We start from the raw sequence: 23,032 nt of genomic DNA, 5'->3' as shown, positions 1-23,032 counted from the left end.
ACAGTAGTCACCGGATCCTTGTAGAGCTCACAAGTAATGGGGCAAGTCAACCTCTCTTCACGATCTTCCAGTCGCATGCGGCGCGCCAGTCGTGCGTCGTGCACCAGCTGCATTGCCAAGCCCGATTACCGCTTCCACTCGTCCTCAATCGCGCTTGCTTGATCCCGCATACTTTTCTCGAGTTGTTCATTCCTTCGCTGCAGATCTTGCCGGGCAGAGCATGGAGAAAGCTGCCTGCATTTGCTGGATCTGCTGCTGCTTCATCTCTCCTATTGGCTGCTGTGGCGGTCGCAGCGACGGTGACGATGGTCGGCGCAAAGAGGTCGAGAGATTTGAGGTGGGATCACTCGCCATCACAGAAGTCCCAGCGTTCTGTGTAATGAGCGAAGGACGAACCAAAGACCTATTGGGCACACCAACACCAAAAGCGTTGACATGCTCTTGATTCTTTGGGTAAACCAGGTTGTCAATGAATTTGTCTAACGGCTTCATCACAACACGCCCAGGATACTGGGCCTGAAGATCAACAAATCCATCGTTCAGTGAGTGCAATCACGCGTGGACTTCCATATACCATCGGAGCTCCAGAAACTGGCTGATAATTTCGCGGTAGGCGTTGGCCTTCATGCTACCGAGGCCACCGTCGCCCATTCCCAGTACTAGTGTCTTCGTGCCGGCCGTAGATACATCGTCAGCCAGCTTTGACATTATCTCAAAGTGGAGTCCACCTTCGTCACCTTCAGCAGTCGTTGATGTTTTCAGCGTCCACCCAAAGTCTACCAGTGTTCCTGCAAGATATGGACTCGTCTTGCAGTAAGCAGCAACCTGACACTTCACAGCGCCGGAGGCTTCATCACCGCACAGATGCTGCGTTAGAGCTCGGAAATTGAGGCGAACGTCCTGGGGTCCCGTAGCACCACCAATACACTGGTACAGGGTATGGCTCGTAAACAGCACGCCAGCGATATTGTCCAAGTTCAGGAAGATGTAGCGTTGGCGATTGTCTGGTGAGTACACATTTGGCAGCATGGCTAGTCTGCTTTGTCGACGCTCCACTACGTCTTGCTCTTGTCGGCAGATCGAATCGTCCTCGGTGCGACTCATCTGCGAGGAGCTGTTGTGTCGGAAGTTCGGAGATAGCCCCCGCGAGGCTCCTGCAAGCGCTAAGGCTCGTGCATGAGGAGCCGGATGAATACTGCTGTGTCGAACTGTAACTTGATTCCACAATGCTTCATTACTTGCCATCCGCGACAGCATGGATGCTCCCTTCGCCGCTGTCGAAGTAGACCTAGTAGCTGACGGGTTACTTGCTAGCAGCTCTTTCAGATGCTGATCCAGGTACACGACTTCAAAACGCCCAGCGTGCATTCTACCCAAGTCGTCGAGTGTCTACTTCCAGCAACGCTGCAGGCAAAAGAGCTTCACATGCCACCCACTCGCCAAGTACGCCTGGATGCAGCTTTGGGTCGGCGGGCGCAGGTCACCCGTGGCCTAAACCATCGCCCTCCGCACCCCGCCAGGCTGGCGGACAGCCCCAACTTGTTCTAAGTTCTTCTCCATCAAGTTCTCCAGCGTGCGGTGATCGAGCGCCCCCTTCTTCCTGAGATCCCACCCGACAGCTTGGAGCGCGTGTGCATTCTCGAGGCTCCCGTTGAAATAGCTCCCGTACCGACGAACTACCAGGGCCGGCTGCTGCTGCTGTCCTTCAAGCAGCGCCGTCAGTCGCTCGACGCGCAGCATGACGCCATCTGCCGACATTCGCGTGAGCTCCTGGGGGAAGACGGTAGGTTGAGCAAGCAGGTGCGTCTTCATCGTAGCCAGCAACGGGTTCAGATCCAGGAAGAGGTAGTGCAGCATCGGTTGTGCCGAGGCTCCTGTCTGGTCGAGCGTCATGACACCGTTGGTGAAGTCTAGCCGGCAGGTTTGCGAATACAGCAAGCCTCGACCCGAAGGAGAACCCCGTCTCAGGCTGCCTGGGCCGGAAAAGTCTGCAACGGGTTGTGGCGCCATCAAACCTGCATTCCCACCGAGACTGCTGCGAGCATTTCATATGGCTACATGTGGCGATTGGTCAGACAACCCATTCGATCCGCCAGCGCTGCCCGTTCCAAGCTGCTCGCCGCTTGGAGACCGCTGCAGACTCATCGGGGGCCGCCGCCGCACAGGCTTGCACCACGTACGGAGCTCCTGGAGCTGGCCGCTTCTTTGAGTCAAAGTTTCGAGGGAGGAGCTCCCTCCTCTTCGCGACGCGGGCAGCCCTGCAGTGCAAGAGGGTCAACCTCTACGCGTCGTAGGGAGAGCTCTGCAAGAGGACGACGGCGCGGCTATCTTGCTGTTCGACCCGGCTTTGGCGGTTTTGCTGTGCGCGAGATGATCCAGCCGCCTTCAACTTGACAATTGCGCGCGTGAGTAGCAGGGAGGTGATGCTTGTCATTCCGCCCGACGCCGCGATGGGGAGGGAGGCACCGATTGAATGCAACACTGCGTTGGCGGCAGCTCGCCCTCACTCTACGTTTTGCCGACAGAGAGAGAAGCACGCGGTCTCCGCGTCTTACCTAGCAGCCTCCGACCAAGCTCCTCCACAAGATGGTGTGGCGATCTTCCGCGAGCGCCGTGGTGGCCGTGGCCGTCGGCCTCTTCACCCAGACCCGGGCCTTCGAGGTCACGCTCGTGAACTCGTGCTCCGAGTCCATCGTCGTCTTCGACTCCAAGACCACGGAGACGCTGCAGGTGGGCGGCACCAGCACGCGCACCGTCTCCCCCGGCGGCGCGTACGTGTACCGCAAGGGCACGGGCGGCCAGGCTACGCTGGCCGAGTTCTCGGCGGACAACAACGCGGCCTGGTACGACATCAGCACCATCCCCACGGGCGACAAGCAGGGCCCCGGCCAGTGCGCCAGCCTTGAGGAGTGCAAGGCCGTCACGGGCGGCGTGGGCTTTAACGTCGCCATGAGCATTGAGCCCAGCCAGACGGACGGCCACCGCTGCGTGACAGTGACGTGCATGGAGGACGGCTGCAACGACGCGTACCAGTACCCGGCCGACGACACCAAGACACACGCCTGCCCCAGTTCGGTTGACTTCACGGTGACGTTCTGCCCCGGCGGATCGTCGGGAGAGACCCAGACGATCGAGCAGGTTGGGAACGAGGCCCAGACCACCGTGCAGCAGTACACTCCGCCGACCCAGGCCCCCACTCAGGCACCTACCCAGGCTCCGACTGAAGCACCCACTCAAGCTCCCACCCAGGCCCCTACCCAGGCTCCAACGGAAGCACCCACCCAGGCTCCGACAGAAGCACCTACCCAGGCTCCGACTGAAGCCCCTACCCAGGCCCCGACTGAAGCCCCGACCCAGGCCCCGACCCAGCCACCGACTGAAGCTCCCACTGAGATCCCGACGGCTTCGAGCTCTTCCGCTTCGAATGGTGTCGACGCTGGTGACAGTCAGTGGAACGACTTCGTGGGCCAGGTTGGCCCTCACAACGAGACCTCCAGCTCAAACGACGTCGATGTGGGCGACGAGTCTGGCAGCGAGGTAACCAGCAAGTCGAACAGCGAGTCTAGCAGCAAGTCTTCCACGTCCAAGACCACATCTCACCAGAAGGTGGGCACGAGCGCGCAGTCCGCTCCTACGTCTCTGAAGACCAACGACAACAATGGCGAGGTCGAGCAAGCGAACACGCAGTCATCGAGTGATAGCTCTGGAGGCACCGCGTACGTCGTGCTGGCGATCGGTGCTGCCGTTGGCGCGGTGGCCGTGGCCGCCATCGTGGCTATCCGCAAGAAGAAGCGGGCTTTCGACGAGATGGACGCCAAGACGCCAGCCATGGGCACCGACCACTCCGTGCTCATGACCGCGACCAACAGCACGAGTGCTGTCCTGTAAGCTTGCTTCTCCAGCTGCAATCCGGATGAAGGGGAGCATCGGCTTACTAGTGGAATAGTGTCGAAAACATTTTTGATTTCTATAAACGAGGTAACGAGGAACACTGTGCGTGAGTTCTTTCATACTTGTAGTATCCCCAGACACGAAACACGTTGCATAGCCCCTATTCACCTCCTCAATTGCCCATTAGCTGCTGGATGTCGGCGCGACTCTGATCCTTGACCGACAGCTCCTGGAAGCGCGTGTCCAGTTCCTCCGTACGCCCCACCTTCTTCAGCGCGTCAAGTTCCGGTGCGACGTCCAGGGCCTGCACTCCGCTCCCCACGGAGCGATGCACCTCATAGAGGTACAGAAGCGACGGGTACTGCTCGTAGTCCTGCAGAATGGCCACCACGTCCCGACGCACTGTATCCGTCAACGGCAGGGATGTGTACGCTTCAATGGCCTCCGCGAAGCGTCCACGGAAGCAGAACTCCTTGACGATACTGGACGCAACGTGCAGCGGGACCCACTCCCATTCCTTATTGTCTGCGAGCACGGCAATGCTCTTGCTCTTGCTCGGGTAGTTCTCGCTCCTGCTAGCAGCGCGGCTGCTCTTGGTGGACGCTGCGAGCTCGTCGTCCGCGTCCTCCTCCTCGTCTTCGCCGCCGTCCTCTTGCTCACCTTCCTCCTCGTGCGCTGTAGCTTGAACCCTGGCGGCTAGAGCGTCTCGGTGGCCCTTGTAGGCCTCCACATACGCCCTCAGCGGGGCTCCAGACAGGAAGAACTGGCGCTGGTAGTACTGCCGCCACACGGCGCCGCGGGCCATGTTGGCGTGCGGCTGCAGCGTGGCGAACAAGGCGTCGGCCGCCTTCGGGGAGTCGCCCCCAAGCTGCCGGAAGCCCCAGCGCACCAGAGGCGTGAGCAGCCGCACCTGCGTGGGGGCGAACAGCGCCTTGTACGGCAGCGGGCGCAGCTCCTCGGCCGAGAGCACGCGCTGCGCGTCCTTGGCGTCTACCTGCAGGTACGCGAGCACGCGCTGCGTCACGACGGGCGCGGGCAGCAGCTGCTCGTTGTCCACGGCCAGCGAGGCGAAGTCGGAGCCCGCGACGTCGGCATCACTGGCGGCCGTCGACAACAGCGCGCGGCGCGCAGGAACCAGCAGCAGCGCGCGGCGGCGAAGCGCGAGCATGAATGGTCAGAAGGAAGCGCGGTATACTTTGATCGAGTCTCGCATACAAACGCCAAGTGAACGCGAGCAAGTGAGACCTTTGGAGATGGCTACATACATGTTGCCGTCCGGCTTCCTCCGACTGCCGCAGAGCCGGTCGCCTCGATTGACCAACGCGTTGCTGCTTTCGTGGCTCGGGCCTTGCAGAGGAACGTTCCGATCCCCTCGTCTTGTGCTCGCTTGCCCCTCAACGAGCCGGGAATCCATCTGCAGCCGCGTTTAGTGCCTCGCGATGCTGCGGGTGCTCGCGACGCAGAGGAGGACGGCGCCCGCGTCGCGCTATTATAGTAGATTGGTCTGCGAGCGACTCATCTCGTCCGCGATTGACTGCACGTCTGCAGCCTGCAGACCGCAGGTGGCTGGCGAGCACGAGCCACCTGGCGAAACGGCGAGTGCTGCGATGGTGCGCACGGTGCAATGCCCTAGTGCGAGCACGAAAACCGTCTACGAGCGCGTTCGTGCCGTGCCGACGAAGTGCGAGACCATCCGCGCCACCCAACCACGTGCTGCGCGCGCGCGAAAGAAGACCGAGCGGCGCTCGGGTCTCTGCCCGGCTCCGGACCTCGCCGCCATGCTCGACTCGTGGGCGCTTGCAGCCGTTCGAGCGCTGGACTGCGGCGAGTAAAAATGTCGAAGGAACGAAACCACCGCCTGGGAGTCGCCAGCGCTCGGCATTGTGCAAGTTGCGGTCGGAGACTCGGTCGACCAGGGACTGCGGCCATGGAGTTCCCGCTCAAGACGGACTTCTTCCCGCAGGTGCGCCTCACGGCCGAGGAGCGGCGCCGGTACGCGGCGTGCGGCGAGCAGAGCGCCAGCGCTCTGCGCAACAGCATGAAGACACTGGACTGGAAGAAGGTGGCGGAGAAGGACGGAGTGACCTTCGCCCAGGCGCACTGCATCGAAGGAAGCGGCAGCGTCCCCAGCTCGCCATCGGCGTCTGCAGTCGCGGGCAAAGCTACCGAGCCGCCCCAGGCCGTGGCGTCGGCGTGCTTGATGATGAGCGCGACGGCGTTCGCGGCCGGAACCATCAGCGAGACCCTCGAAGCTCTCGCGTCGCCCGTGACCGAGGACTACCGTCGTGCCATGCACTTCCTACACGGACCGGGCTTTGTCGACGGCGTTTGTCTGCACACGATTGCAGGCATTGACAGTTCCAGGGGACCTAGCAACAACTCACAAGCCTTCACCACGGTCAAGTGGGCAGCGTTCGACGATGGCAAGGCCTTCAACACTGCGGGGTCTCCCGCCGGGACGGACTACTGCTTCCTCGAGCACTCGGGGATCCACCGCGGGGACTCGGAGGGCGAGCCCGAATTGTTCGGCTTCAGCGTCCAGGAGTCAATCGCTCGCGAGGGAGAAGTGCCCTCGCTAGCTGGAGTCGGACTAACGCGCGGCCTTTTCCACCGCACGGGCATCCTGATCCTACCAACGGACCGCTCCGACGTCGTGCAGGTCACCTCCATTTTGCAGATGCGCATGTCCGATGGGACCGCACTCGGTTCTTCGAGTGACGGCATCGGGACCTCCTCGGCCAGCACCGGAAAGTCGAACGCAGAGGCACTTGCTCGTCGGATGCGCAGACGAGTATCCGCTGTGGGGCGATTGGACTTGTTGCTGGAGCGCCGGCGGCTCAGCAAGCTGGAGCACCTGCCGAGAGCCGATTGGGTGGCGGATGACGCGCGCAAGGCCTGCGCTGTTTGTGTGAAACCCTTTGCACTTCGCCGACGAAAGCACCACTGCCGGCATTGCGGAGAGGTGGTGTGCGCTTCCTGTGCCCCCGCTCGCGAGGTGGATGTGGATGCCGCCATCACCAACGTGCGTATTTGCACGGCGTGCGTCGTTCAAGCGCGAGCTGGTTCACAATCGCGTGGCAGTTACGATACGTTCGTGTATCACGTGCACTCTTCGCCTTTGTCGCGGTCGTCGACGAACTCGACGGGTGAGAGCGCCACCTCTGCCAACAACATCAACAGCAGCATCATCAACAACAACAACAACGCCGAGAATGAGCTTGAGACTCGACCAAAGTCGCTGTCATCCGGAAGCAGCACGTTCTCCATCTCGAGCGACTCGCAGATGTCTGCACGCCTGACGCGCGCTGGCTACGCGGGCGGAGCTATCAGATTGTACGGCTACGGTGATGACCACTTGGTCGCCTCGTCATCCAGCTCCAGCAGCTACTCTGTGAGCGAGTTTGACACCTACGATACATTAGTTGCCATCCCACTGTCCAACCAAGAAGAAGCAGACCACCAACACGCACACCACGGAGGGCTACGGAGAGGTAGTAACCAGTCATCTATCGCTTCGACGCCTTCAACCAGTGGCATCTTGAGCAGCACTGAGCAGTCGGACGATCTGCTCGAGCGCATTCGCGGGATGAAGGCGGACCTGTCCTCGCTAACGACATCCTACCGCCACTTGAGCGACGCCAGCATCTTCAGTAGCAGCACGTCCGCTAGCGAGGAACTCGCCAAATCACGACGCACGCCACGCTATGTTCTTCGAGGATCAAATGCTGAAGCTGCAGTCGCACTCAACAGCAGCAGGAGACGGCGCTCGCGGTTCAGCGATGTTGAAGGCGCTGCGGTCGAGAGCGGAATGGACGTCGACTTCATCAACAACAGCGAGCACTTCACCTTGCTCTGTCCTGAGACGCTGAGCCGCCAGTGGCGTACGCGTACCAGCAGCCGTGTGCTGCAGGACGCCGGCGAGAAATCGCACCTCAGCGCAAGTATGTCCAACATGTCCTTCGTGTCGACCCTGTCCAACTCGACAATGCTTGGGGACGACGAGGACTCGCACGGACCGGAAGAGCGCGACTCGCAGGAGCTCGGGCGCGAAGGCATCGAGTGCAGCACGAGCCAGGAGGAGCTACAAGCGCTGCGGCAGCAGGTGGAGGGGCTCCACCGGTCGTTGGCGGCGGCAACGTCGCAGCTCGACAGCATCCGCACGCGCAGAGCGTCCCGCAGAGCGCAGCCGCCGCTGCCGATGGACCCGGTGGCCGCGAGACACCAAGCCACGTACGGTTTGTTGGTGGAGGAGCTGCACGAAATCATGGGTCTGCCCCGCCCTGGACGGGAGCACTAGTCGGAAGAGAACTATAAGTGTGTAGATTTGAGGTGAGCTGGGTTAACGATTGCTTCAACGTGTGCCACATTTTCGACAACCCCTTGGTGGACCCCTCGTTGCTGCGTTCGCGGCAATGGCAGCCCGCGGAAAACCCACGGCTACAACTGCGCCCAAGGCGCTGAGCACGTCCACACATACGTCCACCGAAAAGCATGCGCACCGGACGCGCAATAGCACATGTACGCGCAAGAATCAACGAGGAGGAGGAGAAGGAGGATGCACCCTCCTGCCATGGCTAGCTTCGAGGCGTGTGCTGTCGGCGCGGCGCAGAACCGGCATGCATTTCGTGCTCGCTCTCCAGGACACTATAATAGCCAGCAGCAGGACCCTGGTACGCGCAGCGAATCGATCTAGCTCTCAAGCTCGAGCGGCAACTTCAACATGCACTTTCGATTATCAAAACGAGCCAGTCGCGGCGTGACTAACACCAGACAGGCAGCGAATGGAGCTCATTGACGTCAGGCTCCGGTGCTCCGTTGCTTGGGCGCTGCGTCTAGAATGGCTGCGAGTGATGGCAAGCAGGAAGGCGATCGTCCGTCCGACCAAGTCATTCGTGGTAGACCGCGGCCAAATCCTTTGACCGCGGGCCTCAAAGGGTGCAGCAAACAACACGCCGGACCGCCGATAGACCGCCCTCTTCTCGTGGGCGACGACGACAACACACGGCAAGACAAGCACTCGGCGAAACGCGTTGAGTCAACGCGTAGAGACGGTGGCGCGAAGCAGCCGGCAGCGCAGCAGTGGCGTTGCTTCCGCCCTGGTGGTGTCGCTTGCGTGATTTTTTCGCTGGAATCCATGGTCATGATCACCCTGCTCAGGCTTGGCCCGAATGGGGGGCCGAGCGCTGCGCCGCCGGCATCTGCCTAGAGCGCCTGCCGCATGGCGAGCCTATGCTGCGCGGCTCGATTTGCGCGCAGGAAGCAAAGCCATCGGCGTCGTCTCCATGAGTCGTTGCATGACGGAGGCCGCCACCGCTGGAGGAGGGAAGGAAGGCCAGTCTTTGCGCGTAACCCACAACTGAGATGCGAGCGGCGCTCAATGGGTTCGCGGCCACTTCGAGAATCGCCCACGGAGGCGCAGGGTGAGAGGAAGCGCTCGCCGTCGCAGGAAGCGCGAGCAAAACAGAAGGCGAGGCGGGCGGGGCCAGCAGGTCGCCACTTCCGGTCACGAGCCCCGAACCGCGTGTGTAGCTGCGCCGCGTGTGGTCAGATCCGCCCTATAGCGCCGCAGCCAGCCGCCGGCCGGAGCAGCGGCAGCAGTAGCAGCAGCGCTCTCTCTATATACGCACTAGCAAGCGCCTCGACCCCACAGGAGGGTACACTCACGCACTGCCCCAGCAGCGAGCGAGCGAGCGAGCGAGCGATCGGCGCCGCCCGAGCAGCTGAACGCAGACAAGGTACGCACGCCGGTTACAGCGGCTGAAGTGGGTGCGCTCCGCGAAGCGCGGCATATCAGCGCTGGCCAGCGAGCACTGACGACGGAGCTACAGACTCGCAGGCTTCAGCGCCCAGTCCGACGGACGCGCGCGCAGCACCAGCTCATGCGGACGGCCGCCGCCCTGTGCCTGGCGCTAGTGGCCACCCCCCAGGGCGCGCTCGGCCTCCGGGCCCTCTCCTCCACGTGCGAGCGAGTCGGCGAGCGGCCCGTGCGCGTCGAGGGCGTCTCCGGCACCTTCTGCGTGCCGCTGCGGCCGTGCGAAGGGCCCCTGGGCAACGCGTCCGACGAGCCGCTCTTTTGCCCCCGCGCGGGACAGCGCGACGTGGCCGGAGACGAGATTCTAGCCAAGGACAGCTGCTGCGCTGTCGTGGACAGCCGAAGCGGCCTTGTGGGCTGCGTGGTCGTGGAGGGCTCGCAGACGACGTGTCTGCCGTCGGCGGAGTGGCCGCAGGCGCACGAGTTCGCGCGAGTGGGGCGAAGGAGAGCGAGGGGCAGGACTCTGCAGGTTGTTCTCGGGGACAACACCGCTGGGACCGTAGGCGCTGACACACAGATGACGCCGGCGGCGGGAGTTCCGGCAGCAAACACAGCTACAGAGACTCCGGTTGCAACAACAGCGACGCCGGTGTCTACGACAGCAACACCAGCGGCCACAACTGAGGCGCCTGTGACAAATGCCCCCGTGGCGACGACTGCGGCTCCCGTGACAGAAGCCCCAGTAGCTACGACTACGACTCCGGTAACAGAAATACCAGCGACTACAGCGACCCCAGTCACGGACGTTCCAGCAGCCACGACTGCAACTCCGGCGACGGATGCTCCAGTAGCGACTACAGCGACCCCAGTCACGGACGTTCCAGCAGCCACGACTGCGACCCCGGTCACTGAGGCCCCAATAGCTACGACTACGACTCCGGTAACAGAAATACCAGCGACTACAGCGACTCCGGGGACAGACGCTCCAGTTGCGACGACTGCAACTCCGGTGACAGATGCTCCAGTAGCGACTACTGCGACTCAGTCACGGACGTTCCAGCAGCCACGACTGCGACCCCGGTCACTGAGGCCCCAATAGCTACGACTGCGACTCCGGTAACAGAAGCACCAGTAGCGACTACAGCGACTCCGGGGACAGACGCTCCAGTTGCGACGACTGCAACTCCGGTGACAGATGCTCCAGTAGCGACTACTGCGACTCCGGGGACAGACGTTCCAGCAGCCACGACTGCGACCCCGGTCACTGAGGCCCCAATAGCTACGACTGCGACTCCGGTAACAGAAGCACCAGTAGCGACTACAGCGACTCCGGGGACAGACGCTCCAGTTGCCACGACTGCAACTCCGGTGACGGATGCTCCAGTAGCGACTACAGCGACCCCAGTCACGGACGTTCCAGCAGCCACGACTGCGACCCCGGTCACTGAGGCCCCAATAGCTACGACTGCGACTCCGGTGACAGATGCTCCAGTAGCGACTACTGCAAACCCAGTCACGGACGTTCCAGCAGCCACGACTGCGACCCCGGTCACTGAGGCCCCAATAGCTACGACTGCGACTCCGGTAACAGAAGCACCAGTAGCGACTACTGCGACTCCGGGGACAGACGCTCCAGTTGCCACGACTGCAACTCCGGTGACGGATGCTCCAGTAGCGACTACTGCGACCCCAGTCACGGACGTTCCAGCAGCCACGACTGCGACCCCGGTCACTGAGGCCCCAATAGCTACGACTGCGACTCCGGTAACAGAAGCACCAGTAGCGACTACAGCGACTCCGGGGACAGACGCTCCAGTTGCCACGACTGCAACTCCGGTGACGGATGCTCCAGTAGCGACTACAGCGACCCCAGTCACGGACGTTCCAGCAGCCACGACTGCGACCCCGGTCACTGAGGCCCCAATAGCTACGACTGCGACTCCGGTAACAGAAGCACCAGTAGCGACTACAGCGACTCCGGGGACAGACGCTCCAGTTGCCACGACTGCAACTCCGGTGACGGATGCTCCAGTAGCGACTACTGCGACCCAGTCACGGACGTTCCAGCAGCCACGACTGCGACCCCGGTCACTGAGGCCCCAATAGCTACGACTGCGACTCCGGTAACAGAAGCACCAGTAGCGACTACAGCGACTCCGGGGACAGACGCTCCAGTTGCCACGACTGCAACTCCGGTGACGGATGCTCCAGTAGCGACTACTGCAAACCCAGTCACGGACGTTCCAGCAGCCACGACTGCGACCCCGGTCACTGAGGCCCCAATAGCTACGACTGCGACTCCGGTAACAGAAGCACCAGTAGCGACTACAGCGACTCCGGGGACAGACGCTCCAGTTGCCACGACTGCAACTCCGGTGACGGATGCTCCAGTAGCGACTACTGCGACCCCAGTCACGGACGTTCCAGCAGCCACGACTGCGACCCCGGTCACTGAGGCCCCAATAGCTACGACTGCGACTCCGGTAACAGAAGCACCAGTAGCGACTACAGCGACTCCGGGGACAGACGCTCCAGTTGCCACGACTGCAACTCCGGTGACGGATGCTCCAGTAGCGACTACTGCAACCCCAGTCACGGACGTTCCAGCAGCCACGACTGCGACCCCGGTCACTGAGGCCCCAATAGCTACGACTGCGACTCCGGTAACAGAAGCACCAGTAGCGACTACTGCGACTCCGGGGACAGACGTTCCAGTTGCCACGACTGCAACTCCGGTGACGGATGCTCCAGTAGCGACTACTGCAAACCCCAGTCACGGACGTTCCAGCAGCCACGACTGCGACCCCGGTCACTGAGGCCCCAATAGCTACGACTGCGACTCCGGTAACAGAAGCACCAGTAGCGACTACAGCGACTCCGGGGACAGACGCTCCAGTTGCCACGACTGCAACTCCGGGAACAGATGCTCCAGTAGCGACTACTGCAAACCCAGTCACGGACGTTCCAGCAGCCACGACTGCGACCCCGGTCACTGAGGCCCCAATAGCTACGACTGCGACTCCGGTAACAGAAATACCAGCGACTACAGCGACCCCAGTCACGGACGTTCCAGCAGCCACGACTGCGACCCCGGTCACTGAGGCCCCAGTAGCTACGACTACGACTCCGGTGACAGATGCTCCAGTAGCGACTACTGCGACTCCGGGGACAGACGTTCCAGCAGCCACGACTGCGACCCCGGTCACTGAGGCCCCAATAGCTACGACTGCGACTCCGGTAACAGAAGCACCAGTAGCGACTACTGCGACTCCGGGGACAGACGCTCCAGTTGCCACGACTGCAACTCCGGTGACGGATGCTCCAGTAGCGACTACTGCAAACCCAGTCACGGACGTTCCAGCAGCCACGACTGCGACCCCGGTCACTGAGGCCCCAATAGCTACGACTGCGACTCCGGTAACAGAAATACCAGCGACTACTGCGACTCCGGGGACAGACGCTCCAGTTGCCACGACTGCGACTCCGGTAACAGAAATACCAGCGACTACTGCGACTCCGGGGACAGACGCTCCAGTTGCGACGACTGCAAGTCCGGTGACGGATGCTCCAGTAGCGACTACTGCGACCCCAGTCACGGACGTTCCAGCAGCCACGACTGCGACCCCGGTCACTGAGGCCCCAATAGCTACGACTGCGACTCCGGTAACAGAAGCACCAGTAGCGACTACAGCGACTCCGGGGACAGACGCTCCAGTTGCGACGACTGCAACTCCGGTGACAGATGCTCCAGTAGCGACTACTGCGACTCCGGGGACAGACGCTCCAGCACCCACGACTGCGACTCCAGTGACGGATGTTCCTGCAGCTACGACTGTGGCTCCAGTCACAGAAGTTCCAACCGCGACGACCACAACTCCGGTGACGAATGCTCCAGCAGCTACGACTGCGACTCCTATGACGGATGCTCCTGTATCCACGACTTCCACCCCAGTGACAGATGTTCCTGTATCTACGCCTGCGACTCCAACGGAAGTCCCAGCTGTGACAACCGCGACTCCTGCAGCAACAGAGACACCGATTTCGAACGATACTCCGACAACTACACCGAGTGCTACAGATACAATTACACCAGCTCCGGTGGCTTCAACGGAAACACCAAGTACCACAGATGCAATTACCGAGGCCCCAGTTGCGACATCAGCGGCCCCACCGACAGAGACGCCTATTGCAACAACAACAACGCCTAGTCCTGATACTCCTGTATCGACCGAGACCCCAACTTCGACGACGGCAACTCCATTAACGACGACCCAAGCACCGGTGTTGTCAACCGACGGATCATCTTCTGCAGCAACGGAAGCCCCTATTGCCACAACTGCAACGCCTGTCGTCACAAGTGCTCCTGCTACGTCGTCAGAGTCAAGTGCTGCTGGATCGAACCCGGTCGATTCTAGCTCGACGGAATCGTCTAGTGGATCGACGTCGGGACCAACTAGTCCACCGCCGGTGACTGCGATGCCCCCGTCTGGATCGAGCTCCAACTCGGATTCCAGCAGCACGCCGACGCCGACAGCAACGCCAAGCTCGAGTCCAACAAGTCCACCCCCGGTTACTGCAATGCCTTCTTCAAATTCAGGATCAGACTCGGGGAGTGCGTCACCAACGCCGACATCGACACCGACAGCGACAAGCCCTCCTCCTGTCACGGCGATGCCGCCATCAGCGTCCGAAACGGGATCTTCGTCGGGATTTTCGTCATCGGAAACGTCTGGATCCAGTTCGACACCAACTAAGGAGTCTGTATCGGGTTCGGGGTCAGCAGGCGCAACAACCACGTCGGGGTCTTCATCTGAGGTTAGCGGGTCAGCCATAGCGTCTACGTCGGAAGCTTCTTCGGATGCAGGGTCAGCGAGCTCCAACATAAAATCGAGTTCCAGTTCAAGAGCTGTGGCCAGCAGTTTGCCATCGTCGTCGTCGTCGGAGACGGCAGATTTGGCCTCAAGATCTGGATCGCTGGCAACCAGTGCCTTGGGCTCAACAGCAAGTAGCAACTCAAGGGAGGACTCCAGTGTCGACGCGTCGGATACTAGCGACGTGGCGTCGAACTCAAAGGGGTCGTCGGACAGCAATTTGTTGTCGTCGGCGTCCTCGCAATCATCTTCCGTGCCGACGGAAGCAACCTCATCGAACGGCGTGTTGAAATTGACGCCCATTACCGACGACAGCGACAAAAGCGCCAGTGCGCTTTCAGAGGATGGCAGCCTCTCTCCAGCTAATGGCGGAGACGGCGGCGGAAGCAGCGTCCTGGGTACCAACACGATGATTTTCATTATTGTGGGGAGCGTGGCAGCGGTCGCGCTAATGTTTGGCGTCTTCTACCTGCGCCCAGCGCGAGCCAACCCCCTGGAACTGCTAACCCCACGCGAGCCTCCGCCGCCGATGGACCGCACGGGCGCGTACCCGTATGATAACTCGCTCGAGTCAGACCCGTCAGGGCCTTACGATGCGTCTAGCACGCCGCGGGCGATGATGGGATCGATCTAGGCGATCACAAGGTATACGTAGCAAGTAGCAGTAGCGAATAGTTTTGAAAACGTACTACATGTAGTAGAGCGAGAGCGGAATATTATGAGCTCGGCGCTCGTCGTCGAGTCCAGTAGTCAGAATCAATGAATGTTGTACATACACCACATGCCCGAGACCACGAGGGCATGCCGTGTTCGTGATGGCCTCCTCGCTCGCTAGCCAACACAGCAAGCTCAAAACTAACACCAAACAGATCTGGCAAAGGCATTTTCGTTTTGTTGGGATGTAATTCTTCTCCTTCAGCTCGACAGCGGAAGCAATCCGTTAGTAGTACACAATGCCGGCGCTCCTCTGGACCTCGCAAAAACCTGCAGCAGGCGAAACAATCGGTGAGTGATCTATCAACAAACTCCAGTTAGCCACGCAAGAGCCCCACGTACGGCGTTTGAAGAAATCGTAGCTGGAGGCCGCGTCGAAACCCGAGCTCTCCACCACGAAGCTTTCGCGATACTGCATCTGTGTCTCTTTGGATCGATCCAGCATGGCGATCACGTGCTCGCGGAAGTCCACCACAGCCACATCGGAGTTTACCCCGCTCGCCCCATTCTTGACCAACACCGCACTTGCAGCATCGGAATCACCTACTACGGGGCAAGCTACGTCGCCAACTACGATAAAAGGCACCACCTCCTTCAGCTGGGAGAGCACGGCACGACAGACCCCCTCGTCCATCTCACTAGCTAGATTCGTGGGCGGGTGGAAGATGTCGACCGCCGCGCTCTCGTCCTCTGGTGTCGCGTCTTCTTCTGCAGAGCGCGGCCGCTCGTTCTTCTCCTCGTGCCTCTGCTGGTGTTGGAGGCGCTTCTGCTGCTTGGATGCCGCGCGCTTCTGTTTCTGCTTGAGCTTACTCAGTTTGTACTTCAGCTTCCGACGCGTCGCCGCCGCCTTCTCCAGCTCCTCCTGCTCCTGGGTCTGCGGCGCCGCCTCCTCGTCCTGCGCGGCCGCCTCCGCCGGCATCACGGGGCTGGCCGCCTCCTCCCCGTCCGTCTCCTCGCCCTCCTCCTGCTGGTCCTTGGCGTACAGCTGCCACTTGGTGGTGGGCAGCCCGTTGTACGGCAGGAACACGGCCTCGTCCTCCGAGCCGCTCTGCGTCTCCTGGCTCGACGACTCGGCCACGAACGCGTCGGCCGGAGACACGACAGCCGCCGCCTTCTGCTTGCTGGCGGCCCGCGCCTCCGCCTCGCTGGCCAGCAGCTTGCGCGCCTGCCGCTGCTGCTGGGCGAAGGCCGCCTCCTCGTCCTCCTCGCTCTGCTCCCGCTGCTGCTGCTGCTCTACGTTGTTGTTGTTGCTGCTGCTCAGCCGCGGTGCGGGCTGCACGGCCTTGGCCTTCCAGAGCAGCTGCTTGAGCAGCGCCGGCTGCTGCTGCGGCGGCGGCCTGGGCTGGCGTGGCTTCGGGCGGAAGCGGCGGCCGGGCGGCGACCTGCTGCTTCTGCTGCTGCTGCTGCTCCTGTCATTGCCGCGCTGCTGCTGCTGCTGCTTGGGCTCCGGCCGCTTGGCGTCCGCGGGCGTCTGCGGCTCCGGCTGCTGGTTGTCCTCGGGCGCGGGCACCTTGCGGCGGTAGCGCAGCACCCCGCTGGGCGGCGCGAACACTCGGCGCTCGGGCGTCTTCCCCATGGTCGGCGGCAGGTTGACAGTCTCGGACTGGACTGGAGGGTCGGCTGGATCGCCCGCGAGAAATTGTTTTATGCCGGGCATACAAACGCCAAGTCGCGGTTTTCTAGAAAACCTAACATGGCTACACTTTGCTCAATGGAGCAACAATGGTGACGACAGCAGCACGCGCACGACTGCTGCCTGCCGGACTCGTTGAATAAAAATGAAGTTGATTGGAATGCATTCATTGCTACGGCTGGACTAGAGTAGCTGCTGCTTCTGGCAGCCCGTCAGAACCACCGTGCTCGCTAAAACAGCCTTCACCCGCCCGCTCGCTCGTCAAGTCGCCGCCGCCGGGTACCTTGGGCGTCGTCCCCCTTCCAGTCGAGTTGGCGACGCCAGCAGAGCCTCTGCCTGGCACGGGGCAGCGGGAGCAGCTCGCTCCCTTGGCCTGCTCAGTTCTCCTCGGTCAGCACGTTGAGCACGACGTTGAGATTGCCGTCGCTCTTCTCCAGGATGTCGATGACGCGCGCCGGGTTGGCGTTCGGGAAGATGCCGCTCACGACCGACAGCTGCTCGGCCCATTTGACCTCGGCCTCCGAGAAGGCCACGGAGGACGCGATGGACGGCGTCTCCTCCGTCGTCTCCTGGGCGGGCGGCGCCTCCTCCACGGGGGCCGCGGCCGCAGGCTGCGGCTGCTGCTGCTGCTGCTGCACCTCCGGCTTGGACTCTGGCTCCGGGGCCACGGGCACCGCCACGGGGGCCGCAGTGGCCTCGCCCGCCTTCTTCTCCGGTATGAAGCGGTTGATCTGGCCCACGAGGCCCTGGGCGAAGCTGGAGAAGCCGCTGGCCGCCGCCTTGGGCGACTCGGCGCTGTCGCGCGCCGCCTGGTCCAGGGCCACGGCGGGCGCGGGGCTGGAGGCGAACTGCGCGTCGCTCTTGAGCTGCTCGAGCGTCACGGCCAGCGCGCGCATGAGCTGCTCCACGGACTTGACGAGCGGGTCCGCCACCTGCTCCTGGAACTCGGCCTGGCGCCGCGTGACGGCCGCGAACTTGAGCGACGGCACGGACTCGCGCGCGCCCAGGAAGACGCGCACGGCCTCCTGGAACTCGGCGTCCGTCGTCACGTTGACGCAGTCGCCCTCCGGGTCGCGGTACTGCACCAGGAAGTCGCCCACGGGCAGGCGGAAGGTCTGCGCCATGAGCTGCGTCAGCTCCGCCAGCGAGAAGCCGCGCAGGTCCACGCGCGTGCGGTGGATGTCTCCGTTGAAGGCGATCTTGAGCGCCACCTGCTGCTGCTGCTGCTGCGCCATCGCCATCGCCATCGTTACGCTTCCGTCCTGCTCTATCGATTTAGGTTTGTGGGGAGAAGAACAATTTCCGACTCAGAAGATGGAATCAGATGTCGCTCTTCTACTCAGAAATCTGAGGATATAGGACGCCACCTATAAATCAAGGTCGAGACCTACGTACACTCTAGGAGGACGCTACTACAATAAGACAGCAACTTCAACCCAAGGTGGACACGCGGAGGACAACGAAGGCAGTGCGGTGCAAGGAGAATAATATATTGAATTCACACATGAGCACTAGTGTTCGGTGGTGCCGGCAGACGTTGAACGCGTGCTGCTGCTACCGACGAAGCGGGGCGAGGCCGCGCTCGCTCAGCAGTGCATGAAGGCCATCGACTGCTTGGAGATGTAGCGCTTCTTGGCTGGCTTGGGTGCACGCTGCGGTTCGCACTGCGTCTGCTTCTGCTCCTTGAGGGCGCTGGCCGGGTCGTTCAACTTCAGGACCTGGAGTCCAGGCTGGGCGGACGCTGTCGGCTGCTGCTGCTGGTTGCTGGGCTCCATCGAGTGAGACTTGCTGCGTTGGGTCGAGGCGAGGTGTGCGTGGCTTATCGCGCAAATGGGAGAATGAGCTTCGAGGAGGCTGAGGCGAAGTGAGCCGCTGGCACTTGGGTTCTTGGCTCCTTTGCCGACGGTCTCTCCCGATTGCGGAGTACGCCGCCGAAAGCTGACGCGCGCGGGGCGGCCGAGCAATCGGCCGGTACCACGTCTCTGCTCGCCCGGGCGCGCGCTGAGTGTTGGTGTTGAGACCTCTTCTAAACATCGACCTCTTCTCAACGAGCCCAGCCACAAGTGCTTCACACTGTCGTGTTTTCCGACTTGGAAGTTCCGAGCATTATCCCGCGGCTACTGCTGGCCCATGACCGACGTTGAAGCCCAGCGAGTGAAGGTCGGCGCCAGCACGAAAGTATCCCGAGATGAACCACTTCGTCCTCGGGCTTGCGGAGATACGACTTGTGCTTTCGAAGAAGTGCGCAAAGGCGATAATATATTAGCATGGTAAAAGTACAGCTAGCAGCGTGGCTGGTGCTACTCGTCCTCGTCGATCGCGTCCAGAGGCGTCCACGACGCTCGCCGGCGCTGCTGCATGTCCAGCGTGAACGGGACGCGTCTTCCGGCCACAGTCACGGTGTCGCAGTCTGCGTACGCAGCGGGGATTCCGACGAGCCCTGGCTTGTTCGTGACGCTGGCGTTGCGCTTGGGGCAGACGCACTTGGGTCCTTTGCCCAGCAATCGGCGCCAGAAGCTGCGGCGAGCTCTGGGCGCGTCGAGCGCAGCCGCGGTGCAGTCGGTGGGGTAATTGGCGGCCTGCTTGGCCTCGCTCGTGGTCGCCATCGCACGCTTGTGCTTGCGCCTCAGTTTGAAGTCCTCGGCCCCGCAAGTGCAGGGCGCCACCACGAAGCCAGCCTTCGTGGGTGCTTGGATGAATACGGGCATGGGCGGCGCGAACATGGTGGACGTGTGTCGAGTGTGCCGTGTGGTGCCTGGAAATTCGCAAATGAGCTGCAGGTGGAATGTCGGCGAGATCATGTCGCCCAGGAGCAAGCAGAGGTGGGCGCGCGGTGCCGCACAGCGCCTTCGGCCAAAACTCCTGGGCACACGCCTCGCTCGGAATGACGGCGGATCCCCGCGCTATGTGCAGGCAGCGCTCGCTGGCGATGCATGGCGCCACGGTCTCTTGCTCCCTTCCGCTGTCCGCCCGCGAAACAGGCGAAGCGGATTGGCTGCAGGCAGACGCTTTGCAAGTGCAAGCACGGCGACCTGCAGTGCATCGCAAGCAGCTTGGACCAGGCCCTGGTGCCACCAGTGGTGGGGCCAAATCCGCGCCAATGCATGCAGATCTGAATCCGGGATTCCTTGCGCTCACCGGGGTTAGCTCGACGAAAGCTGATAGCCTTTGCCGAATAGGGGTTGATCGTCGGCGTGCTGCCGCAGAGCCCTCGCGACGCGCGTTGAAGAGCTCTTCAAGAAGTAGGGGTTTGGAGACGACGACAGCGAAGGGCAAGCGCAGCCACGGTCAAACCGGCACCATGCGTTTCAGGCCGAGCAGAAGACCTCAGCAGGCAGACCTGCACCACTTCAACTTGATTAAATTAGTCAATCGGGGCAGGAACGAGGCAAAGTATTTGTACATGTACTGCGATCTCGCAGGTTTAGATGAGAGTACGATCTCTCGGGGAATAACAACTACGGATTGAACGCTACGCGGGATAGATATTATGCTGACAACGAAGCTGAGTGGAGATAGGGACCGTCTCAGTTGAACGAATGGATCGACATTCCTTCGGAGCTCGAAGCAGTCGAGAAGCTAGACGTGCTGGTGCTGCTAGGGGCGCCCACCACGTACCTGCTCTTCTGGCTGTTCTCCATAATCTGCGCACACGCAACTTCGACGGCGCTGGAGGACGACACGGTGGCGAGGCACCCAGCGCAGAACGTGATCTTCCGCTGCGCTAGCTCGAGGTCCGCAGTGACCAGGCTGATCTTCTTCTTGATCCGGCAGCCGCTGCACACGACGCGGAAGCAGCACTTGCAGATGTTCTTGTCCTTGCCGAACCCCCACCCCGACGGGGTCTTGAGGCACGTCGCGCACGCGGTGCCGGGGTTTGGAGCGCCGTGCAGCCTGACCTCCGCGTGACTCTTCTCCATCTTCCACGTCAGCTTCCTCATTTGGCCGCAATACACGTACCGCAGCGGTGACATGAACGCCTCGGTCATGACGGGCACCGCCAGAAAACGGATCATATCACCAGCGGGGTCCATGAGCCCCGTCTTGCAGACGTCGATGACATTAGGCGCGAGCTGTCGGAAGAAGCCGCAAATGGACAGGTCACCGCGAACGCGATCGGAGAGGTGGTTGATCTGTGGGAAATCGACCGAGTGCAAGAAGTGGTAACCGGCGCGCTCACCGTTGGGCAGGTACACGAAGCCCGTGCACTCGAGGTAGACGTAGTCGCGATTTTGCACGATGTTGGTCATCCGTAGCGGGATATCGAGCTCCATCCACTTGACGACGACCGAGGTGAACGGGTCGTCAGCCGTGGGCTCGATAATAGTCGATAGCACTGCCGCTCCGCTGAAGTCGTGGACATACGACGCCTTGATGCGCATCTCTTCCAGGGTGGGGTTTACCACGCCGTACATCATGTCGTCCAGATTCCCGGGAACTCTGCCGACGGAAAGGATGGCGGGGAGCTTGGACGAGTTCGGATCCGAGAGAGCGTCGGCGCCTTTGTACCCCGGTCGCTCCGTGTAGACGTTCATGTTCTCGCGTTCACGGGCCAGCTTCCAGCGCTTGAAGTCGACCTTGCGGCCGCTCTTGAAGAAGGGGATGTCGCGCTCGAAGTTGGCTTGGATGAGCGTGCGTCCGAGCTGGAGAAGCTGGGCCTTCTCTTCACCGGAGAGCGACAGCGCTGGGAACGGGTTGATTGTGAATCGCTCGCGGGTCATTGCCGATTGGTAAGGAAGAAGATGCTGCGCCGCGAGGAAAAATTGGGAATGAACTTGGCGACCGCCCTCAGGACTCGGCCGAACCTGCTGACCTGGGCATCGATTACTGTGGCGGGGACGCCGTCGAGACAACCAACAATACACAAAGAAAAGTAAAACAATATGCTGCCTGTCGACCAGAAACGAGCGACCAGGACAGGACAATCGGGCAATCGTCTTCAAGCTCGATGCCAGTGGTGAGGATTAACTCATATGGGCATGGAAAAACGTGCGGCAGCGCCAAGAGGTGAAGCACGTTTTGCGAAGTGCCGAGCATGTGGTCGAGTCAGGCGGGGCGCTGTCCTGCGAGACTTGCGCGTCTCGTGATGCAGCATAAGATCGACTCGAAATAGTTGCCATATTGGTCGCAGCAGGCTACCAATTCAGAGGATTCGCAACAATACACTGCAACTACGTGATCAAGATGTCACGAGCGTCATGGATATTACCGCGGCTGCACGTCCATCTCGGTGCTTCAGCTTGCAGCCGCCGAATGCAAGTACAGTAGTTGGTATGCTAGTGAAGCCATTTACTCGGTTTATTTGGTAGGAAACCTCGCTGTTCTCTTGCTGCCGAGGCAAGTACACTGCAGGGCCGGGTAGATGTACTGGTCATATATCTTCGCCCATGAGCAATTTTTCGAGTCGCGGAGCCAGCAGACGTGCGGGACGCTGTCGACCTCGTGCAGGTGGACCACGTTGCGCTTGTCCAGCGTGCGAATGCCAAACGTGTCCGACGTGTACTCCAGTGACTCCGTCATGTCGACAATAGCCAGGTCCTCAAACTTGAACTCTTTCTCGTCCAGCGTGCCCACTCCCGTGTAGCGGCCGAAGAGCGAGCTCTGTCACGGCATGATGACCCCGTAATCGGGCGATGCGAAGGAGCAGGCTTGCTCTACCTTGAGGAAGTTGGCTTTGCGGCGGTTCTGATCGTAGATGCATTGGCTGTTGCCGTGCAGGCACGGACTAATATTATTTAGCACGGGGAAGAAGATGTTGGACGTCGACTAGCTCCCGAATTGCGGCCAGCGTATTACAGTATGATCATCTCGATGCAGGGATGTCAACAGGGGCCAAGGTGGCAGGCTGTTCGAGTCCGCTGGTAATACAACCAGCACCAGACAAGGTCAAGATACCTACAAGGTCGCGACCAGATTTTTTTTTGCGTACTACATAGTTGTATAACGAGCGGGTGGTTTCGGTGCACGCCTCTTTCTCTACAGGAAAACACACCTACAGAGCACCGCTGTCCTTCGTTCCTCGCTTTGCGCCTGCATCTGACTCAGCTTCCTCAACGCAGAAGTCGTGGTCGCTGCTCGATGAGAAATCCGCTTCGGCAGTGGGTGGCGTCAGATTGCAACACAACGGGCTAGACTGAATTGCGAGTACAAGTGCTGCGCTTCCCGCGAAGT

At 61.2% G+C, this 23,032-nt stretch overlaps 11 protein-coding genes across 13 annotated transcripts; 4 read left to right on the top strand and 7 right to left on the bottom strand.

The window, feature by feature from the left end:
• Positions 1-1,491: 1,491 nt before the first annotated feature.
• Positions 1,492-1,893, bottom strand: IUM83_18253 (uncharacterized protein; the record flags this gene model as incomplete). Its single annotated transcript, XM_067943243.1, has 1 exon — positions 1,492-1,893. The coding sequence occupies one exon, from the start codon at positions 1,891-1,893 to the stop codon at positions 1,492-1,494; it is 402 nt and encodes a 133-aa protein (XP_067785940.1).
• Positions 1,894-2,586: 693 nt separating this feature from the next.
• Positions 2,587-3,888, top strand: IUM83_18252 (Thaumatin protein; the record flags this gene model as incomplete). Its single annotated transcript, XM_067943242.1, has 1 exon — positions 2,587-3,888. The coding sequence occupies one exon, from the start codon at positions 2,587-2,589 to the stop codon at positions 3,886-3,888; it is 1,302 nt and encodes a 433-aa protein (XP_067785939.1).
• A 175-nt stretch (positions 3,889-4,063) lies between these two features.
• On the bottom strand, positions 4,064-5,059 carry IUM83_18251 (uncharacterized protein; the record flags this gene model as incomplete). Of its 2 annotated transcripts, XM_067943240.1 has the most annotated exons (2): positions 4,162-4,195; positions 4,254-5,059. In XM_067943240.1, the coding sequence occupies 2 exons, from the start codon at positions 5,057-5,059 to the stop codon at positions 4,162-4,164; spliced, it is 840 nt and encodes a 279-aa protein (XP_067785942.1). The 2 variants fall into 2 exon arrangements, with proteins under 2 accessions (XP_067785943.1, XP_067785942.1); XM_067943241.1 differs by having other exon boundaries at positions 4,064-5,059.
• Positions 5,060-5,330: 271 nt separating this feature from the next.
• IUM83_18250 (uncharacterized protein) lies at positions 5,331-5,723 on the top strand (the record flags this gene model as incomplete). The annotated part of the gene is made up of 1 exon (XM_067943239.1): positions 5,331-5,723. The coding sequence occupies one exon, from the start codon at positions 5,331-5,333 to the stop codon at positions 5,721-5,723; it is 393 nt and encodes a 130-aa protein (XP_067785941.1).
• Positions 5,724-5,818: 95 nt separating this feature from the next.
• On the top strand, positions 5,819-8,188 carry IUM83_18249 (Lysosomal trafficking regulator LYST; the record flags this gene model as incomplete). 2 transcript variants are annotated; one of them, XM_067943238.1, is made up of 1 exon in its annotated part: positions 5,819-8,188. In XM_067943238.1, one exon carries the CDS (start codon positions 5,819-5,821, stop codon positions 8,186-8,188), a length of 2,370 nt encoding a protein of 789 aa, XP_067785927.1. The 2 variants fall into 2 exon arrangements, with proteins under 2 accessions (XP_067785927.1, XP_067785926.1); XM_067943237.1 differs by having other exon boundaries at positions 6,092-8,188.
• A 1,423-nt stretch (positions 8,189-9,611) lies between these two features.
• IUM83_18247 (uncharacterized protein) lies at positions 9,612-15,148 on the top strand (the record flags this gene model as incomplete). The annotated part of the gene is made up of 3 exons (XM_067943235.1): positions 9,612-9,626; positions 9,720-10,126; positions 14,629-15,148. 3 exons carry the CDS (start codon positions 9,612-9,614, stop codon positions 15,146-15,148), a joined length of 942 nt encoding a protein of 313 aa, XP_067785894.1.
• On the bottom strand, positions 14,214-14,934 carry IUM83_18248 (uncharacterized protein; the record flags this gene model as incomplete). Its single annotated transcript, XM_067943236.1, has 2 exons — positions 14,214-14,303; positions 14,395-14,934. 2 exons carry the CDS (start codon positions 14,932-14,934, stop codon positions 14,214-14,216), a joined length of 630 nt encoding a protein of 209 aa, XP_067785928.1.
• Positions 15,149-15,454: 306 nt separating the features above from the next.
• Positions 15,455-16,804, bottom strand: IUM83_18246 (uncharacterized protein; the record flags this gene model as incomplete). The annotated part of the gene is made up of 2 exons (XM_067943234.1): positions 15,455-15,498; positions 15,571-16,804. 2 exons carry the CDS (start codon positions 16,802-16,804, stop codon positions 15,455-15,457), a joined length of 1,278 nt encoding a protein of 425 aa, XP_067785878.1.
• Positions 16,805-17,238: 434 nt separating this feature from the next.
• IUM83_18245 (Ubiquitin system component Cue) lies at positions 17,239-18,108 on the bottom strand (the record flags this gene model as incomplete). Its single annotated transcript, XM_067943233.1, has 1 exon — positions 17,239-18,108. One exon carries the CDS (start codon positions 18,106-18,108, stop codon positions 17,239-17,241), a length of 870 nt encoding a protein of 289 aa, XP_067785892.1.
• Positions 18,109-19,161: 1,053 nt separating this feature from the next.
• Positions 19,162-19,584, bottom strand: IUM83_18244 (EF-hand calcium-binding domain-containing protein 2; the record flags this gene model as incomplete). Its single annotated transcript, XM_067943232.1, has 1 exon — positions 19,162-19,584. The coding sequence occupies one exon, from the start codon at positions 19,582-19,584 to the stop codon at positions 19,162-19,164; it is 423 nt and encodes a 140-aa protein (XP_067785893.1).
• A 1,339-nt stretch (positions 19,585-20,923) lies between these two features.
• On the bottom strand, positions 20,924-21,582 carry IUM83_18243 (uncharacterized protein; the record flags this gene model as incomplete). The annotated part of the gene is made up of 2 exons (XM_067943231.1): positions 20,924-20,934; positions 21,042-21,582. The coding sequence occupies 2 exons, from the start codon at positions 21,580-21,582 to the stop codon at positions 20,924-20,926; spliced, it is 552 nt and encodes a 183-aa protein (XP_067785899.1).
• Between the last annotated feature and the right edge of the window lie 1,450 nt (positions 21,583-23,032).

This window comes from Phytophthora cinnamomi, assembly GCF_018691715.1.
Source record: "Phytophthora cinnamomi strain GKB4 chromosome Unknown Contig73, whole genome shotgun sequence".
Taxonomy (NCBI): Eukaryota; Oomycota; class Peronosporomycetes; order Peronosporales; family Peronosporaceae; genus Phytophthora; species Phytophthora cinnamomi.
Note: the sequence above shows the minus strand (reverse complement) of the source record. Positions and strands in the feature narration are given on the sequence as shown.